This window comes from Odocoileus virginianus, chromosome 1 (genome assembly GCF_023699985.2).
Source record: "Odocoileus virginianus isolate 20LAN1187 ecotype Illinois chromosome 1, Ovbor_1.2, whole genome shotgun sequence".
Taxonomy (NCBI): Eukaryota; Metazoa; Chordata; class Mammalia; order Artiodactyla; family Cervidae; genus Odocoileus; species Odocoileus virginianus.
The window spans coordinates 81,625,435-81,645,501 of NC_069674.1; the positions used below are offsets into that span (position 1 = coordinate 81,625,435).

Consider the following 20,067-nt stretch of genomic DNA (forward strand, 5'->3'; position numbering starts at 1 on the left):
AATTCCTCTCTTGGAGAATTACAACTGCTTCCCAATTGGTTCCCTTCTAGAAGTCTCTCCACTTACTCCCTACCTTCTGGTCAAAGTAATTTTCCTGAAAACAAACCAGATGATTGAAAAACTCCCCATACTCCCCTCCTACTCGTCAGGGGCTATTACCTGTATGGTACCTGCAAACTCTGGGCATACATGTATTCAAACCTCTCCTCCCGAGTCAAAGAAACAACAGTCTGGAAGTTTTCTATCGCTTCGGTAGCAATCTGTAACAGAGAACACTCCGTCACTAAAGGTACAAAAGTCAACAGTGGCAATGAGTTGGAATTCCACTGAAGAGATTAATATTATATATTAAATAATATTTATTATGACTTCCAAGTTTCTTTACTATGAAAAGAGATACTAAGTATGTTATCAAACTGAGTTTTAGATCTGGAAAGAACATGAGCTAATTTAAACTCCTCTCTGCAGAAAGAGATTCTCAAGTGCAACAGATGAAGGCCCTTACCTAAAGCCACATAGCTTAACAGGAACAAAAGTAACCTGAGAACTCAGTACTTCACCTCTACTGAAGTGCTCTTTCTTCTATGATGGTCACATTTTAAGTTCATAATTATTATATATAAATTATTATAATATCATTATAATTGCTATTATTAAAAATATGTAATGTTTATATTTTTCTCTGCATAATTGTCATTTGAGACAACTAAAGAATATTTGGAAAATACTAAAAAGATAAAGAAGGTAATGAAAAGTTAAATATTGGTGTATTTTACATAATAGCTTACATGCTGTTATTTTCTAAAAATATACCTGTTTAACAAAATTGGGCTAAAGTTCTATGTTTGGCTTTACAGCCTTATTTTTTACTTTAACAAATATCTAGAGCCTTTTCTAAGGTTATTAAATATATGTTAACAATGGGTTGTTTAAAGGGCCCCTAAACAAAAACCTTTTACTGAGCAAAGTTTTCAATTCTTATTAAAAAGAATGCTGTGAAAACATCCTTGCACATTTATGTGCCTATTATTCTCTTAGACATTCTTAAAAGTGAATAAACAAAGTCAAAGAAAATAAACTAATTTTTAAGGAGTATAGCATATAGTAACAATTTGTTTTCCAGAAAGTTCTATCATTTGATTATGTTTTAGTTGAACGTTAACTTCCAACAAGGCTATCTCATTAGGACAAGTACATCATTACCACCTTTTAGAGTCTGGATAAAAAGGCTACAGAAAATACAGAAAACATCAGTGTACAATACAAAATGATATTTCAGCCTGCTTCAGCGTGGGACCTTAAAACATCTCTCTGTCTTGTTCTCCTCATCTATAAAATGAGGACAGACAAGAGGGTCTCCGAAGTCCCTTAACTCAAATTTTAAGACAAATAATCTTTCGATTGTAAGTCTAAATTATAAATCACTAAGAGAAATTACCCATATTAAGATGTTATTTCTTTCTCTGGCCTCTTCCTGGTCAGAACTGACTCTAATATAGACAAATTCAATTATATGAGAGTGATTTATGGCACAAAAATCACAAATCCAAAATCTCACTTATTCTTTACTGAATCCTACACCAATACCTAACTTCAAAGATAATAGTGAATATTTGATAGGACATTGTTGGTTTTAATGACTAATGCAAAAGGCTACTAGAAGAAAGAAATTAATACCATATTCTTAAAAACAAAAAAAGTATTTTAAAAATAAAGTTAAAAATATTATATTCTGACCCAGCAGGCCAACAAGACTGAACTAAGTTTACCATAAGCTACTAACAAATACAGGGAAATGTCCAGATTCAATTTATGTTAAAATATTTCATGCAATTATTTACAAATAATAAAAATTATACTTATTTTAGAAATACTAACAGTGAGAGGAAAAAAATCCCTCTCCAGTCAAACCCTCAGAGATAACTGCTGGTAGAAATATTTTCATTTATGAGGTTTCAAAGAAAGAAAAGAGGCTTTTTTTGCATTAGTTAAGACAATTCAGCAAACTTTAAAACTGTCTGCTGAAAAAAAACAGACCTTACTGTGAATTTCAATGTGATGATTTTAAGAAATATTTATTTTCTAGGCACATTTTTTTCTAACACCAGTGAGTATTGTTTGGTTTGCAACGTCATCACTTTATGGAGTGTGTGGACAGCCCAATAAAAGTGAGAGTTCACGAGTTACACACCTTGAATAGTGAGTAAAACAATATAATCACTGCACAATCATCTTCATCTTGTCACACAAGAAGAAATCAGGAAAAGGCTTAATTAGTATTCTGCATCCTCGCAGCTTCATTTACTCCAAATTTTACATTGAGACTCAGTAACCACTATGAGGAGAGAGAAGTTGTAATTCAAGAGGAGGAAATCAATAGCATTGGATTTCCCTCAGAAGTCATCATGTACTCAATAATTTTTAGGAATGCAAAAAATATGCATAGGTTTCCTGAAAAACCTCACGCTTCTCTGTCTACCCTTGTAGCAACTCACGTATGATTACGATTTTATTTCTAAAAAAGAAAAAGCATCTATTCTACAAAAATGTTCATTCATCAATAATGTAACAGAAATCAATGAAGCAGAGATCACGAGCAGTGTAGAGGTTTTACGAGCTGGCCCTGACATCACACAGTCCTGCTCTGCACTCCTGGACCTGCTCCGTCCTAAGGGAAACCAACAGATATGATACTGGTCCCCACCTTAGTAGGGAAGATGGTCATTAATCATAAACTAGTGAGAAAGAAACATCAAGTGCTGAAAAGTGTTAGGAATGAACTTGAATGTCAGGAGAGACCTCTGAGAAGAGCTATGAAGACCAGAGGGAACCAGCTTGGCGTTTTCTAGGAACTGAAAGAAGGCCCGTGAGGCCAGGGCAGGGTGGATGAGGGAGACAGCAGTGCAAGACAGGGTCAGAGAAGTCATCATGGGCTGGGTCATGCAGTTTTATAATCCAGGGTTGATTTTATTGCCAGTGTGATCAGAAGTCACTAGAGGGGTGGAGGTTCAGTTAAGTTCAGTTCAGTCAATCAGTCATGTCCGACTCTTTGCAACCCCCATGAACCGTAGCACACCAGGCTTCCCTGTCCATCACCAACTCCTGGAGTCCACCCAAACCCATGTCCATTGAGTCGGTGATGCCATCCAACCATCTCATCCTCTGTCGTCCCCTTCTCCTCCTGCCCCCAGTCCCTCCCAGCATAAGAGTCTTTTCCAATGAGTCAGTTCTCCACATCAGGCAGCCAAAGTATTGGAGTTTCAGCTTCAGCATCAGTCCTTCCAATGAACACCCAGGACTGATGTGCTTTACAATGGACTGGTTGGATCTCCTTGCAGTCCAAGGGACTCTCAAGAGTCTTCTCCAACACCACAGTTCAAAAGCATCAATTCTTCTGCGCTCAGCTTTCTTTACAGTCCATCTCTCACATCCATACATGACCACTGGAAAAACCATAGCCTTGACTAGACAGACCTTTCTTGGCAAAGTAATGTCTCTGCTTTTCAGTATGCTGTATAGGCTGATCATAACTTTCCTTCCAAGGAGTAATTTCATGGCTGCAATCACCACCTGCAGTGATTTTGGAGCCTAGAAAAATAAAGTCAGCCACTGTTTCCCCATCTATCTGCCATGAAGTGATGGGACCGGATGCCATGATCTTAGTTTTCTGAATGTTGAGCTTTACATCAACTTTTCACTCTCCTCTTTCACTTTCATCAAGAGGCTCTTCAGTTCTTCTTCACTTTCTGCCATAAGGGTGGTATCATCTGCATATATGAGGTTATTGATATTTCTCCCAGCAATCTTGATTCCAGTTTGTGCTTCCTCCAGCCCAGTGTTTCTCATGATTTACTCTGCATATAAGTTAAATAAGCAGGGTGACAATGTACAGCCTTGATGTACTCCTTTTCCTATTTGGAACTAGTCTGTTGTTCCATGTCCAGTTCTAACTGTTGCTTCCTGACCTGAATACAGGCTTCTCAAGAGGCAGGTCAGGTGGTCTGGTGTTCCCATCTCTGTCAGAATTTTCCACAGTTTATTGTCATCCACACAGTCAAAGGCTTTGGCATAGTCAATAAAGCAGAAATAGATGTTTTTCTGGAACTCTCTTGCTTTTTCGATGATCCAGCAGATGTTGGCAAGCTGATCTCTGGTTCCTCTGCCTTTTCTAAATCCAGCTTGAATATCTGGAAGTTCATGGTTCATGTATTGCTGAAGCCTGGCTTGGAGAATTTTAAGCATTACTTTACTAGCGTGTATGATGAGTGCAATTGTGCAGTAGTTTGAGCATTCTTTGGGATTGCCTTTCTTTGGGACTGGAATGAAAACTGACCTTTTCCAGCCCTATGGCCACTGCTGAGTTTTCCAAATTTGCTGGCATATTGAGTGCAGCACTTTCACAGCATCATCTTTTAGGATTTGAAATAACTCAACTGGAATTCCATCACCTCCACTAGCTTTGTTTGTAGTGACTCTTCCTAAGGTCCATTTGACTTCACATTCCAGGATGTCTGGCTCTAGATGGGTGATCACACCATCGTGATTACCTGGGTCATGAAGATCTTTTTTGTACAGTTCTTCTGTATATTCTTGACACGTCTTCTTAATATCTTCTGCTTTTGTTAGGTCCCTACCATTTCTCTCCTTTCTTGAGCCCATCTTTGCATGAAATGTTCTCTTGGTATCTCTAATTTTATTGAAGAGATCTCTAGTCTTTCCCATTCTATTGTTTTCCTCTATTTCTTTGCATTGATCGCTGAGGAAGCAATCTTCTTATCTCTCCTTGCTATTCTTTGGAACTCTGCATTCAAATGGGTATATCTTTCCTTTTCTCCTTTGCTTTTCACTTCTCTTCTTTTCACAGCTATTTATAAGGCCTCCTCAGAGAGCCATTTTGCCTTTTTGCATTTCTTTCCATGGGGATGCTCTTGATCCCTGTCTCCTGTACAATGTCACGAACCTCTGTCCATAGTTCATCAGGCACTCTATCAGATCTAGTCCCTTAAATCTATTTCTCACTTCCATTGTATAGTCATAAGGGATTTGATTTAGGTCATACCTGAATGGTCTAGAGGTTTTCTCCACTTTCTTCAATTTAAGTCTGAATTTGGCAATAAGGATTTCATGATCTGAGCCACAGTCAGCTCCTGGTCTTGTTTTCACTTGACTGTATAGAGCTTCTCCCAGAGAAGGCAATGGCACCCCACTCCAGTACTCTTGCCTGGAAAATCCCATGGATGGAGGAGCCTGGTAGGCTGCAGTCCATGGAGTCGCTAAGAGTCGGACATGACTGAGAGACTTCACTTTCATTTTTCACTTTCATGCATTGGAGAAGGAAATGGCAACCCACTCCAGTATTTTTGCCTGGAGAATCCCAGGGATGGGGAAGACTGGTGGGCTGCTGTCTATGGGGTTGCACAGAGTCAGACACGACTGAAGTGACTTAGCAGCAGCAGCAGCATAGAGCTTCTCCATCTTTGCTTGCAAAGAATATAATCAATCCGATTTCAACGCTGACCATCTGGTGATGTCCATGTGTAGAGTCTTCTTTTGTGTTGTTGGAAGAGGGTGTTTGCTATGACCAGTGCATTCTCTTGGCAGAACTCTATTAGCCTTTTCCCTGCTTCATTCTGTACTCCAAGGTCAAATTTGCCTATTATTCCAGGTGTTTCTTGACTTCCTACTTTTGCATTCCAATCCCCTATAATAAAAGAGCATCTTTTTTGGGTGTTAGTTCTAGAAGGTCTTGTAGGTCTTCACAGAACTGTTCAACTTCAGTTTCTTCAGCATTACTGGTCAGGGCATAGACTTGGATTACCGTGATATTGAATGATTTGCCTTGGAAACGAACAGAAATCATTCTGTCGTTTTTGAGGTTGTATCCAAGTACTGCATTTCGGACTCTTTTGTTGACTATGGTGGCCACTCCATTTCTCCTAAGGGATTCCTGCCCACAGTCATAGATACAATAGTCATCTGAATTAAACTCACCCATTCCAGTCCATCTTAGTTCGCTGATTCAGAGAATGTCGATGTTCATTCTTGTCATCTGTTTGACCACTTCCAATTTGCCTTGATTCATGGACCTAACATTCCAGGTTCCTATGCAATATTGCTCTTTACAGCATCAGACCTTGCTTCTATCACCAGTCCCATCCACAACTGGGTGTTGTTTTCGCTTCATCCCTTCGTTCTCTCTGGAGTTATTTCTCCACTATCTCCAGCAGCATATTGGGCACCTACTGACCTGGGGAGTCCATCTTTCAGTGTCCTATCTTTTTGCCTTTTCATACTGTTCATGGGGTTCTCAAGGCAAGAATACTGAAGTGGTTTGACATTGCCTTCTCCAGTGGACCACATTCTGTCAGATTTTATTGCCAGTGTGATCAGAAGTCACTGGAGGGGTGGAGGTTAGCAAGATCTTATTTGTGTTTATAAGAGATGACTGTGGCCTCTGTTAGACAAATATAAAAAGTAGACAGACAGACCAATTAGGCTGCTGCTATGTGACTTTGGGCAAGTTACCTGACTCCTCTGAACCCTGAGATTTATGATCTAACAGGGTAATTCAAAAGGGTTATTGAGAGTATCAAGTGAGAACATGTAGCATTCTTAGCATGATGCCTGGTACATAATAAACAATCAATAAATGGTAGCCTGAGAATGACGATCAGGTGGGCACTGACTATTTCATAGACTGGTTGGTGCAGCAACCACTTCCCCTGCCTGCTTTTATCTCTCTCACGAATCACCACTGATTTAGAGCATTTAACTCATTCTGACCTTTATCCAGAAAACCTGCTCGACTCAAACATATCCGTTTCCATCTGCACCCCTTCACCTGCCCCACCTCCAACAAATTACCAGAGTCTTAAAGCTAACGCAATACTTGGCAGGTGAAAACCTGTGGCTTGCAATGAATCAGCTTCCGACTGATCATCTTCCTACAAACAACCTAAACCTCCTCTCTGGGACACTTTGAACACCCCCATAAACGATGACACTAGAAGCAGTAATGCACTTTCTTTGTATGCACATTTTTTCATCTTCTCATTAGATGAATCAACACATAGGGGAAAATCCCACAAAGTACAGGATTAAATGAAGTGACTGGTCACAGGACGGCTCTCTGCCAGGGGCCAATGTCACCTGGGCCTGACCACACCCAATGTCTGAGGGCCAGCACCATCCTGCTGGACTTCAGGACCAGGCCTCTGACTGCCCAAAGGGAAACCTCACACGAGGACTTTCTCCCCCAGACAATCACCGAGAAGCACTAAAGCTGATCCAAAGAAGTTTCCTGAAGGAATCCCAAGGACACAGGGTAAAAAGTCAGAGGAGATAGCAGGGAGGCAACGGAAAAAGTGTGAGTGCTGACACCCAACCAAAAGGACCCCTTTCATCATCCTTATCGGTGAGGTGCCTGGTCCAGAGACAAAGTACCCAAGGCCATGGGATCTGGGCCACTGGATCTGCCCGGGTCGCTGCCTTGACTCTTAGGAACCTTGGAGGGTCCACGGGTAGATGTATCCCTATCCCAGACGGTAGGCCTGGTTCTGAGGGAGCTCGGCTCTGACCACTCATTTCTGCAACGATACAGATGATGTGATATCAGACTGTGTCCCGCTGTCAGCAGACGTCTGTTTTGTTTTTTTTAATGGAGGATAATGCTTACACTGCTGTGCTGGTTCTTCTGTACAACAAGGCGAGTCACTCTAAGTGCACGCACATCGCCCTCCTTCTGAGCCGCCCCCCCCCGTCCTACTCCTCCGGGTCAGCACAGGGCACTGAGTTCAGTCACCTATGGTGACAGCAGCGTCCCGCCAGCTGTGCATTTTGCAGGTGGTGGTCTGTATGTGTCTGAGACCTCTTTGTTTCTTAACTGAGGTACAACTTGGGAGCATGACTGTCTGGGTTTGACTCGTGGCTCTGAAACCTCTGAGCTCTGAGGCACTGGGGCATTACCTGCCTGTGCCTCAGCCTCACCTGCGAAAGCAGCCAACAGAGGAACCTCTCTCACAGGCCACCCTGAGGAGGAAAGCAACTGCCGTTTACGCACCTGTTCAACAGCAACTCTACTCAAAACTCGGTAATAACCTAAATGAAGAAAGAATCTGACAAAGACAGATCCATGTAGAACTGAATCACTTTGCTGTACACCTCAAGCTAACACAACAGTGTTAGTCAACTATACTCCAACATAAAGGAAAACATTTTGGGGAAAAAGGGGGGAGATTCAAAATGCAAAACCATAACAAACAGGCAAGCAAGCAACATGCTCCCCCCACGCCCAGCAAAATGTGTTAGGATAAAGGGTAAACAGGGCTTCCCAGGTGGTTCAGTCAGTGGTAAAGAATTCGCTTGCCAATACAGAAAACATAGGAGATGCAGCTTCGATTCCTGGGTTGGGAAGACCTCCTGGAGAAGGAAGCCACTCCAGTTACTCTTGCCTGGGAAATCCCACGGACAGAGGAGCTTGGCAGGCTATAGTCCATGGGTCTGCAAACAGTCGGACATGACTGAGCGACTAACAACAACAACAGACGGCAAACACAAGTAACATGAAGGGAGAGGGTGTAATGAAAGGGAGAGAGTGATAATATTTTAGCCAGTTAGAGTGAATACCTTTAAGACTTCACTTTTTCTCCCCTCCCCACATCTAATTAAATAGGGCTCCTTTCCTCAATAAAGCAATGGATTTCTGGAGAAAGGGGAAGGAAGGAGAGAAAGTGATATGAAAACAATTGTCTGTAACTAGAAAAGTCCAACAAAATTAGTCGTCAGTCTGTGAGTCTAAGAATTTGTTTTGCTACTTTTCTTCAGTTTTCTGCTAGTTTTCTTCAGCTTGCAATCTGCTGAATAAGTGTCAAATAAGACTGCTTTGAGGAATGGTTATAAAAACATTCTCAGGGACTTCCCTGGTGGTCCAGTGGTTAAGACCCCTGTGATCCTAATGCCGGGGGCTAAGGTTCAATCCCTGGTCTGGGGACTAAGATCCCACATGCTGCAACTAAGTTCACAGGTCACAACAAAGACTCAGCACAGCCAAATAAATAAACACAAAAGCCATCCTCAGAGCACAGAAGGTACCCACGACTAACAGAACAACACTGCTTTGAATAGTTTACTCTACCCAGGTCAGAAATTTTATCTCATCTGACTCACCTTCCCAGCACCTTCCAGTTCTTTCTTATCTTTCAGGGCTTGTCCAGAGAGCATTTTCATTTCAATAATTCCTGCCACTGCAATGATGGGTACAATTGCTAACAGGAGAAGTGTCAACTGCCAGCCATAGATGAGGGATATAATAATGCCTGTGCCAAGATTTGCAATATTCTGGGTAATTACAGCAAGCCTGGAACCTATAGCCTGCAAAACAAATGGAAAACACTGTTAGACGCCTTCCGATCATCTCTAAAGGCCATGCTCATGTATTTTCTTAGGGACTGTGAAAATTCAGCTTTGTGAAAATCTCATCTCCTCAGTTATGAGCTAATAAGTTAGTAGTAAAAGTTTACATGTAACTTTATTTGGTTTCCCAGATGAGGATTTCCATGACTTCAGAATAAATACTGAAAGTAGGTCAATAATTCAGAGTTAAATTACATATTTCTATCTCATTTGATTTTCTAATACCACAAAACTTTTCATTAAACAATGATACCATGATCCCTAAAGCAAGTTCTGCAAATTATCAAGATAAAGAGAGTCTGACAATTACGTTCAACTGGGACTGTTGGAAATTTCCAATGTTAGATGCATGACTACCCATAATTTAAGCCTAATATTGATCATTGAGGGTATCCAAATATTTTGTGGCTTATTTGAGATGCTTATTGTGTTTAGAGGGCTTCCCAGGTGCTACAGTGGTCAAGAATCCACCTACCAATCCAGGAGATGCAGGTTTCATCCCTGGGTCGGGAAGATGCCCTGGAGTAGGAAATGGAAACCCACTCCAGTATCCTTGCCTGGAGAATCCCATGGACAGAGGAGCCTGGTGAGCTATAGTCCATGGGGTTGCAAAGGAGTTGGACATGACTGAGCTAGAACTAGAGAGACTGTGTTCAGAAGAAATACACAGAGCTGAATGTTATGGAATTTAAATTTACAATACTAAGCAGGCATCAGAACCTTCAGTTTACATGCCAGAAGGAGCCTGAAGCATAACTGTCAGAAGCATTCAGTTATTTCCAACTGAAGAGTCAGAAGTCAAAATTAAAGTCAATTCGCTTCACTACTCTACACCCCTCTCCCTTACCCTGGAAACGCCCCACAACCTCAAGCCTTTCCAAATTCCTGCTCTGGCCCATGTCTTACCAACTCTCCAAATTTCCTCTGCCTAGGTGGGGCCATTCTCAGGGAAAGATTAATGATGGAGACCAGTCTAGAATGGTCATTTCCACCTCTGGGGCCTTGGTCAAATTTTTCCCAACCACAAAATGACTAGGTACACTGATTAATAACCAAAGCTTCTGGCGGCCCTAAGTTTTAAGACAGAATTCTTTCCAAGCCCCCTGCCTCAATGTCGACCTTCTGAAATCATTTGAAACTTACGTTGGTATAAACACCAAACCAGTTAACTATGGGAAAACAGTATTTAAAAACTACCAATAGCTCTATAATTAAATTCCATACCAAGGAATTGCACCAGGGCTGCAAGAAACAGCGTATATAACAGAGCATTTATTTTTATCTGATACCATCACTGAGCTTATATAAAGGGAGGTTTAGCCATATCTGGCATAAGTCAGAGTGGAGTGGCCTTTCAAATCAGCTCTGTATTTGTACATTTTAAATTTCAAAGTCAAGGATTATAATCTGAAGAGAGTCTGTGGCGCAGGCAAGATGGAGACTGTTCCTTTTTCAGTATCCACCAGCCCTACTTAGAACACATTTCCCACAGCACCTGACTGAAAGAAGCCCTCAGAACATCCCCCAAGTTCACAGCAAATTACTCCAGTATCTAAGCTTCCATACATGTAAATGTCTCACTGAGGATGGCAGCCAAGGCCACAGAAATAAGTAAAACGGATCAAAGATGCTCTTTAATGTGCATGAAAGATGCTCCAAAAAACCTAGAACCTTAAGCTGGTGGGGAGTAAGCTCCTTGTCACAGTACGATTAAATGCTTCCGGTGACACTGTAGTGCTTACTGTTCTTTATTCTAATGATAGATTCACCCTACCAGTATCTATTCCTCATACAGAAAAAGTCTCTAGAACACTCCATGGGAGAGCATAGATTACTAGAAGCCAAAAACTTTTCATTTCAACAATGAGGAGGAGGGTAGGTAACATTCTAAAGCCAAAGCCCAAGAGTGAAACAAGGTTAGGACAAAAATGCTTTAATATCTGAAACTCACAAAGTCTCTCCTGGAAATCTCTCCACCCCACTATGCTATCACATTTTTCTACCCACCTTTTCCTGTTCCTCTCTCTCCTGTTATTTATTTCCTCCTCAGAGCACCATCATATCACTTGAAACCCAATTTTAAAATATGTGGGTTTACTAGGGAAAAAAAAAGCCTATTTCCCGAACCTCCTTTTGAAATTAAGAACATTTCATCTTTCTCTCATCCCCCTTCTCCAGAAATTTTTTTTCTAAAATATAGTTTCTTTTGACTTCTATATGGCTCTTATTTGCTTTTTTTCTCAAAATTCCAACCCTTTTATGAAAATTAAACAGCCCACCATTTCATAGGCAAATACTGAGATTTTTGAAAGAAAATAAAAGTTTTCTTCTGATTTATGATTAGCAGGATTAAGCAAGCTACTTATTAATATCAATACATCGGAGAAAATCATTGATGAAGTTAAATATGAAAAAATTAGATAAACACTATCACTAACTATATACACACAGACTTGAGTTTGCCCTGTTTTATGTGGCAATGATTTTTGACAGCATTGCTTGCCTAACATATTTATAGATTATAAATTATGTACTTATATATTATATAATTATATATAATATATATATAATTATATATATTATAAAATATACTTCCTACTGTAAAACAGATACACACATGTATATGTATATACATATTCTGTATTTGAGCACGCTCAGTCGTGTCCAACTCTTTGCAACCCCATGGACTACAGCCCGACGGGCTCCTCTTTCCATGGACTTTTCCAGGCAAGAAAATCGGAGTGGGCTGCCATTTCCTCCTCCAATGGATCTTTCCGATCCAGGGATCAAAACTGTACCTCTTGCATCTCCTACACAGAAGGCAGATTCTTTGCCACTTGGGCCACCTGGGGAGCCCCATGTGTGTCTGTATGTGTGTACATTTATACATATAAACACACATATCCATCATCATAAGCAGGTCAGTTGGTGGCGTGGAGGGGATTCAACTGTCCTCTCAGCCAATTTGTGACAACAGCTATTCTGAGCTTTCCTGGTTCTGGTGAAGCTCCCCTATCTTCTTTTTTTTTTTTTTTTTTTATTAGTTGGAGGCTAATTACTTTACAATATTGTAGTGGTTTCTGTCATACATTGACATGAATCAGCCTCCCCTATCTTCTTGCCTCCTCTTCTCTGGTCTCTTTCAGCCACTTCTTTAGACTCTGGAGAACAGTTCTGACTCAGAGTGGCTCCTGCTACTGGGGCCGTGACAGTGGGAGTTTGGGACACCTTTGAGGAAACAAGTGAGAAGCAGACGGCTGACCCCCAACAGGCACTTAAGACAGAATGGAGCTCCAGGAGGTGGTCAAGGGCCCCGACAACAACGCTGCAGAGGCGAAGGCCTGAGCACAATTCTACAAATACAGGAATGGCCTGACTCCAGAGGAGTTTATGAAAGCTTGACTCCAGAGGAGTTTATGAAGGTCTGACCGTCAGCACAGCATCCAAGCAGCATCTGCTCAACATTCGGCTGCAAGGGACCGAATCAGTGGGCTTCCTCCAGGATGAGTCCTCCACACCAGACGGGATGTGGGGCGTGTGTGTTGGTGGGAAGTACCTGAACACACATGGCAACGTCTCTGTGAAAGAGATACTGAAGTTACGGAAGCAAAGTTTAGCTAGGGAATACTGGCTCTAGGAAACTTCAGCACACAATTTGTCCCCAGAGGTCATTATCCCCAGGAATTGCCCTTCCAAGGAGCCAGCACAACGGATTAACCCCAAGCTTGTGGACAGATTCTCACGCTAATTTATTTATTTATTGCCACTCTATATTTTATTTTGAAAGTTATGGGTATTTGCATTTATGAAATTTTAGTCTTTTTTTTTTTTTGCAACTGGAGGATAACTGCTTTACAATGTTGTGTTCATTTCTACTGTACAATGTGAATCAGCTATCACCTTATGCTAACTTAAATTAAAAATAAAATAGAGTAATACTTTATATCTTCTTCCACCTACCACCCCATTTCCCTGCCCCACTTACCAGAAAATCTTATAATGATTTGTCTAACTGTGTCCTATTCCTCTTTCCCTCTTTGTCTTAAATTCATTCCCATCAGGATTTCATTCCCGTCACACCATGGAAACAGGTCTTGTTTGAACCCTAAGCACTTCCACGTGGCTACAACACTGTACAATATATGCTTGTCTTGCAAGCTTATCAGCAGGATTTGAGACTCTAGACTGCTCTCTTCTTAAAATGCTTTCTCATGTTGTTCTAGGATACTGCCCATCTCCCTCAACAGCCAAGTATCCTTGCTCTTCTTCGCTGGGTCATCCTCGTAGCTGAGCTCAGACTATGCTGTTTTCTCTATCCACCCTTGCTCCCTTGGCTATCTCCTCCTGACTCATGGCTTTAAAAGCCACCCATGGGCTGAAAAATCTCCTAATGTTCATCTCCAGACATCTCTGCTAACCTCCAGACTTGCAAACCTATTTGCCATCAGGACATCTCCTATCTACTGTGGGCATCTCACATGCACCATGTCCCAAACACAACTCTTTTCACAGGTTTCCTGGTTTCATTAAAAAGTAATTCCATTTCTCCAGTTGTGCAGATCCAAAATTTTGGAGTCATCCTTAAATCTTTCTTATATCTCATAACCACATTCAGCCACTCAACAAATTCTGTTGGCTATTTCTCCAAACTATATCCAATTTGATTTTGTCATCACTTTCTCTATGACTATCCTAGTCTAAAACACTATCTTCCCTCCCGCTGGATTACTGCAATGATCCCCCTGCCTCTCCCTGGCCCCTTTAGCCTATTCACACAGCAGTCTTCAAAAATTTCAGATCATGTACCTACTATGTTCAAAACTCTACAATGCTTTCTCATATAATTTCAGATATGCTGTTGATCTCAACTTATGACATTTCCTTTCACTCCTTTTATTCCCAGCCATACTAGCTTCCCTGCTGTTTTAGGACCAGTTGTGGAAATAGAGGCTCCAGGGGCCTCAGGGGCCTTGCCCTTGCTGATCCTCCTGTCAGAGAACATGCCACTCTAGACACCTGCAGGGCTGGCATCCTTCCTTCCTTCATGCGTCTCGAGTTCGTCACCACATCACTGAGACGGAGGCCTTCCTTCCCTACCATGCCGGAACAGCGTACCCCGCAGCCACTTTTCTCATAGCACTTACAACCATCTGACATCCTGTGAGGACTGCATAAGGGCACGATTATTGTCTGTTTAGGAAGTTCAAAGTTATCTCAAGTGATGTTTACCTTCTGTTCTATTAGATTCTGTACAGTTTGACCTAAACCTCAATTTCTGTTGATGTGCTTGCTTTAAGCAAAGAGATCTGTATTAAAATAACAATGTCTAAGATTTTATTGGGATGTTATAACTCTGTATTGCTTCCACGTTCATAACTGAATTTATTCTTACAGAAACCCCATGTATTAGTAGAAGAAATGTAATCACAATACTCTTACAGAAAGATTAAAAGCTAAAGACTGATGTGGTTCAAGGGAGCTAAAGCCATGGCAGAGATCACATGCTTCCCCCGCCCAAATTCCACATCATCCTGTAGATTTTTCTCATAAACAGACCAGGTGGCGCTGGTGGTAAAGAACCTGCCTGCCAGTGCAGGAGACGTAAGAGACGTGGGTTCAGTCCCTGGGTCAGGAAGATCCCCTGGAGGAGGGCACGGAAACACTCCAGTGTTCTTGCCTGGAGAATCCTCATGGACAGAGGAGCCTGGCGGGCTGCAGTCCATGGGGTCGCAGAGGCTCAGACACGACTGAAGCAACTTAGCCTGCACACATGGTGCAGTTAAGGAAGAAACTGTCACTTTACCCACCAATCAAAACCTGCTGGTTTAATAGTTTCCAGTTATACTAATTACAGAGATTCATGCAGTAGCAGAATTTAAGTTTTATAGTCTGATAAAATTGTTCTTTTTACCCTTGTTTTAATTTTTTCACACTCTTTTCATTTCTCTCAACCTTTGTCTAGATATTCTTCCCTCCCCTCTGAATTCAGTGCCCTTAAACTTTCTTACAGCAACCACACACACTTTTTTTCAGTAGCAATTACAATTTTCTGGGGATTTGCAAAGCATTAAAACAGACTGAAAAGATTAAAAAAAAAAAAAAGAGTGGGCTTGCATGATACACTGACAAATTCTTTTTAAATAATTATCCTTCTACATGTATTTATATAATAGCATGAGTAAGATGGAAAATAACAAAACAAAGCTCAAAAGTTATCACTGTTACACTGATACAGCATATGATATTTAAACAGATAATATTTTTTCCGTAAGGCACACGACATATTGCATGGGTTAAAGGTTTGACATTTTCTAAATGATGATGAGAATTAACTGCAGGGAGAGAATTAGTTTCATGCTCAAATTCTAAATGGCCCATTAGGACAATCACAGCAGAAAGGAGGCTGTCATACCCCTTTAACTTGAGCGGCGTCATTGGCAAGTCTGGTCGTCAATGCTCCCGTGGTGTTTTTAGGGTCATCGAACCAGCTCACATCCTGTGGCAGAGAAACTGATTTCATTATCTTAAAGCCTGACACATGAGACCTTCAGCTCAAGAGCACTGACAGGGTGCCCTTATTCTCCTACATTAAGCACTTAGGATTTGACACTGAATAGATAAGAAAGGGACTTAATAAAGTCATAAAGAGATCATTTCACAAAAAAAGTTTTTTGAGTGCCTGCTCTGTTCCAAACATAATTGCTACGTGTTGGACCTATTCAACACTGAACAAAAATGACAGAGCTGCTGCTTTTATGAAGCCCAGATTCCAGGGACAGAAGCCACAAATTAACATACACCATGCCAAGGGGTAATACATACTAGGAAGAAAACCAGAATGGGGTGAGAAGGAAAAAAAAGTGGGGGGAGGCACCATGTTATAGATCGGGGAGGTGAGAGAGAAGGCCTTGCTCAGGTGACATTTGAGCAGAGACCTGAGTACAGACAGGGATGAGCACATCTGGACAAGGAAGGAGCAGCATGTGCAGAAGCCCCGAGGCAGAGGCATTTTTGATCTGCTCACACACAAGCAAGAAAGCGTAAAGGTCGTCACCAGCCTTAAAGGCACCTCTGTGTAAATGTACAGAAGCTGCCTCTTCCTCAGGACAGACATCCATTCTCACTGGGCTCTCCCTCTTCCCTACCCCCACATCCACTTATGTGAGCCAGTGTGTATAGAGTAGACAGCGTATGGGGAATGAGGTGAGGCTCTAGGAGACGAGGTCTGGGGAGGTAGTGGGGGCACCCTGGTGGTCCAGTGGCTAGGACTCCACGCTTTCACTGCTGAGGGCCCAGGTTCAATCCCTGGTCAGGGAACTAAGATCCCACAAGCTGTATCACGTGGACAAAAAAAAAAAAAATCCAGATTTTACTCTGAGAGATATGGGCAGCTTTCAGCAGCTTTTAAGCAGAGGGATGTGATTTAACTTTTATCTTGGAAGAACGATTCTGCTTCTTGGGCAATGAACCTAGTGGACTAGGATAAGGATGGAGGCAGTGAGACGGGTTAGGAGGCTGTTGTAACATCGGACAAGGAAGAGGGGACAAGGACAACTCCTGGGACTTTAACCTGAGCAACTGGCAGAATGGAGGTGCCGTTTATTGATATTGGGGAGGTCTAGGTAAGGAGTAAGTCCTTCGGCAAAGGGTGGGAGGGGTGTCCAAAGCTCAGTTTTGGAGACATTTGGTATGAAATTCTTAATAGACATTCAAAGAGAGAAGTCAAATAAACAGTTGACTATGGTTTATGGCTGAATAAATGAATTGGGTTTAAAAAAAAATCAACCAAAGAAATCTAGATTAAAGTTCAACATAAAACAGGATTTTCTTTATAAAACCACTTACACTTTTAAATACAAAAATACTAAAAATATTGTGAGTTTGAAGTTTCAGTTTGTGTCTGTTACAAAAACAACTTAAGGTCCTAAGAAGTTATCTCAACTGTGATTTGCAGTTAAAGCAGCATTTATCAAATATTCAAGAAAAAACTAATTATAATGCATTATAATTTATTATAGTACATATCCATTTGCTTTTTTAAAACTGTTAAGTGCTAAAGTGTCTCCCCCACTGGAACATAACTGCCATATATACAGGCACCACTCTGACTTGAAGACCTTTACAACACCTAGTATTATGTCTTGTAAGCAAAAGGCACTTAATGCATGATGGCTGAACTGAATAATTTGTGGAGAGGGTATGACACAAATCCTCAACTCAGCTTCCAAAGTATAAGGGGCCTAGGAGTTGGCCTACGGCCTGGCAGGGGAATGGGGCATTTAGCCCTGGGCCCAGGCCCTGAGTCTAATTCGGAGCTGTTACAAATACTGTCTGACTGAAAACCCTGACAAGAGGCCCTATACCAAACAGGCTCTCTCACTCACTGGACATGGTCCTGGCTCTGTCAGTCCCAAGCCAGCAATCCACATGATCATGTCTTAGTTTTAAGTGGCAGGGGGTCACCATACTTATGAACCAGGGTTCAAATCCTGCCCCATCCCCCCAGGTATATCTGACACACTCTTCTGAAGTATCACTGTGTCAGTGATTTTTTAAATGGAAAGCTAGGGGTTGGGATGGGGAACATATGTAAATCCATGGCTGATTCATGTCAATGTATGGCAAAAACCACTACAATATTGTAAAGTAATTAGCCTCCAACTAATAAAAATAAATGAAAAAAAATAATAAAATGGAAAGTTACAAAGTCAGAGGCAAAATGTGCGTGATTGTTAAAGACACCTTCCGCTTTGAACTGATCTGCTTTCAGTGACATGTCTTGAGCCCCACTCCCCCTTCCCCTAAGAAAACATTCACATCCATGTGTTGTCAGGGTCTGAAAGGTGTCCAGTGTGAGAGACCTAAGTCATTATTGGCTGCGACACTGCAGCTTGAATGAATCTATCAGTCAAGCCCCAGCAAAGAAACCAAGCAGCAGGAAGTGGGCCACGGGGATGCCTTTTGATCTGTGGAAAGAAAGGGTTCAGAGGGCACTTCTTGGCAGGAATAAACATGAGCATCATGGGTCTCCCGGGGAGAGAAGGAAAGAAAGAGAGGAAAGGGATGTGGGGCACGGAAGATCGCTTCCATCTCCCCTGCCTACAGCTGCTGAGACGGAGGGTGCAGGTGAACCCGCCTTGGAGACGCCATCTGTCCCGCGGGCACCCTGGTCCCCGCACACCCCCAGCAGAGCACCCAGGGGCTCACTCTACGTCACCCGACAGCAACCCCGCCACCTCCCACAGGGCACAGTGCACCCTCCCGGGCACCGTCCCCGACAGACACACCTGTCTCAGCATGGACCTGAACACCATGTACCGCAGCCGCCTGGTGAGGATCTCTCCCGCCTTGCTGAACGTGAAGCCCTGTGAAGAGAGACACGCCGCAGGGGAGAGGACGGTCAGAGACCTGGCCGCCGATGACGCCCCAGGAGAGGGACTTGGGGTCGGTGCCGAGGCAGGGCACCCGAGTCAGAAAGCCCCATTTCAGGGCTTGGCGGCTCTGTTTCTCAGACAGCATACCATGTGCGTGGCCGCACCACCAGCAGAGGTGGGAGGATCTGGTTTTGAAATCGACACTGCTGCTCCCCAGCCAGCGCGCCGGCCCATCGCGGATCTACAGGAAAGTGCTTCTGCTGTCTCCCTTCCCACTCCCGCTTCTCTCTCTCAGGAACCAGGGTCTGTCACTCAGGAAGCTGGGGAGTTCTTCCCAAGGCAAGGGGAAATCGACTCCAACCCAGGGGTTTAGATTATGAATCATCCCAAGCAGGAAATTTTTGAGAGTGAATGGGGGGGTGGGTGGGGGGTGGGCACTGGTCACAATTACACGAGACCTGAGGTGCAACCTGGAAAAACAGGAATCTGCAGCCGCTCCAGCCATAAAAGATGCAGAGAACAAAGATATCAAATTCTTTGTTTCCAAGTTAAAAGAAAAGCCAAAGTCTAAGAGAGAAATAGGTCGGAAAGGAAGGCTTACTGGAGAGAGAGTTTTCTGCACTGATCTCCAAGGACAGGGCTCCAAGGACATGACCTATGCCTGGCAGGAGAGAAGAGGGTAAGGTGTGACTGTATGGCCACGCTGGGCCACATCTGGCGAGGAAGGGGGACAGACCCTCGTCCCGGGAGCTTGGGGATATACAGGGCCAGACTGAGGCACTGCGCCACTTTCTGTCTGGAGCTCCGGGAAGGGGAAGTTCACACAAGGAGCTTGCTACACAATGGCCCAGGGAGAGCAGAGTGGAAATGGCTGGATGGTGCATTAGAAGAAGGGAAGCCCGAGGAAGAGCCCAGAGTCTCCTGCAGCATCTGAAACATGACAGAAGGCAACCGTAGCTCCTCCACACTCGCAGGCAGCAGGCTGGCCATCATCGAGAGAGAGAGAAGAAACACGGGCAAAGAGGCCAAGTGAAGAGAAAGCGAACTCTCCCTCGTGGTCCTGATCAAGGGGCACAGCCAGGCTGGACCGTGTAACTGCAGGCCAGCAGCCCCTCCGGTCACCAGTGTGAAGCGGGGGCAGGGGGGGTGCACAGACCAGCGCCCCCACCCGGGGCTGCAATGCTGCGTACCCTCTCTGCTAATACACACCAAGCCAGGGGCGGGGGGAGACAGAGACCCTGGATTAACTGAGCTGAAGCCTGCAGTTACCAAAACGATTAAC

The 20,067-nt window shown here is 42.9% G+C and overlaps 1 protein-coding gene across 2 annotated transcripts in view; it reads right to left on the reverse strand.

The window, feature by feature from the left end:
- The window catches only part of ABCB1 (ATP binding cassette subfamily B member 1), a 104,428-nt gene that overhangs the window by 18,758 nt on the left and 65,603 nt on the right, over positions 1 to 20,067 (reverse strand). Inside the window, exons 19-22 of one of the 2 annotated variants that reach the window (XM_070470159.1) lie at positions 18,699 to 18,776; positions 15,824 to 15,907; positions 9,166 to 9,369; positions 160 to 260 (exon numbers count right to left, since the gene is read on the reverse strand). In XM_070470159.1, the coding sequence (XP_070326260.1) occupies positions 160 to 260; positions 9,166 to 9,369; positions 15,824 to 15,907; positions 18,699 to 18,776 (467 nt within the window). Of the gene's footprint in view, positions 1 to 159; positions 261 to 9,132; positions 9,370 to 15,823; positions 15,908 to 18,698; positions 18,777 to 20,067 lie in introns of those variants that run through there. The other variant, XM_070470156.1, reaches the window with a different exon arrangement.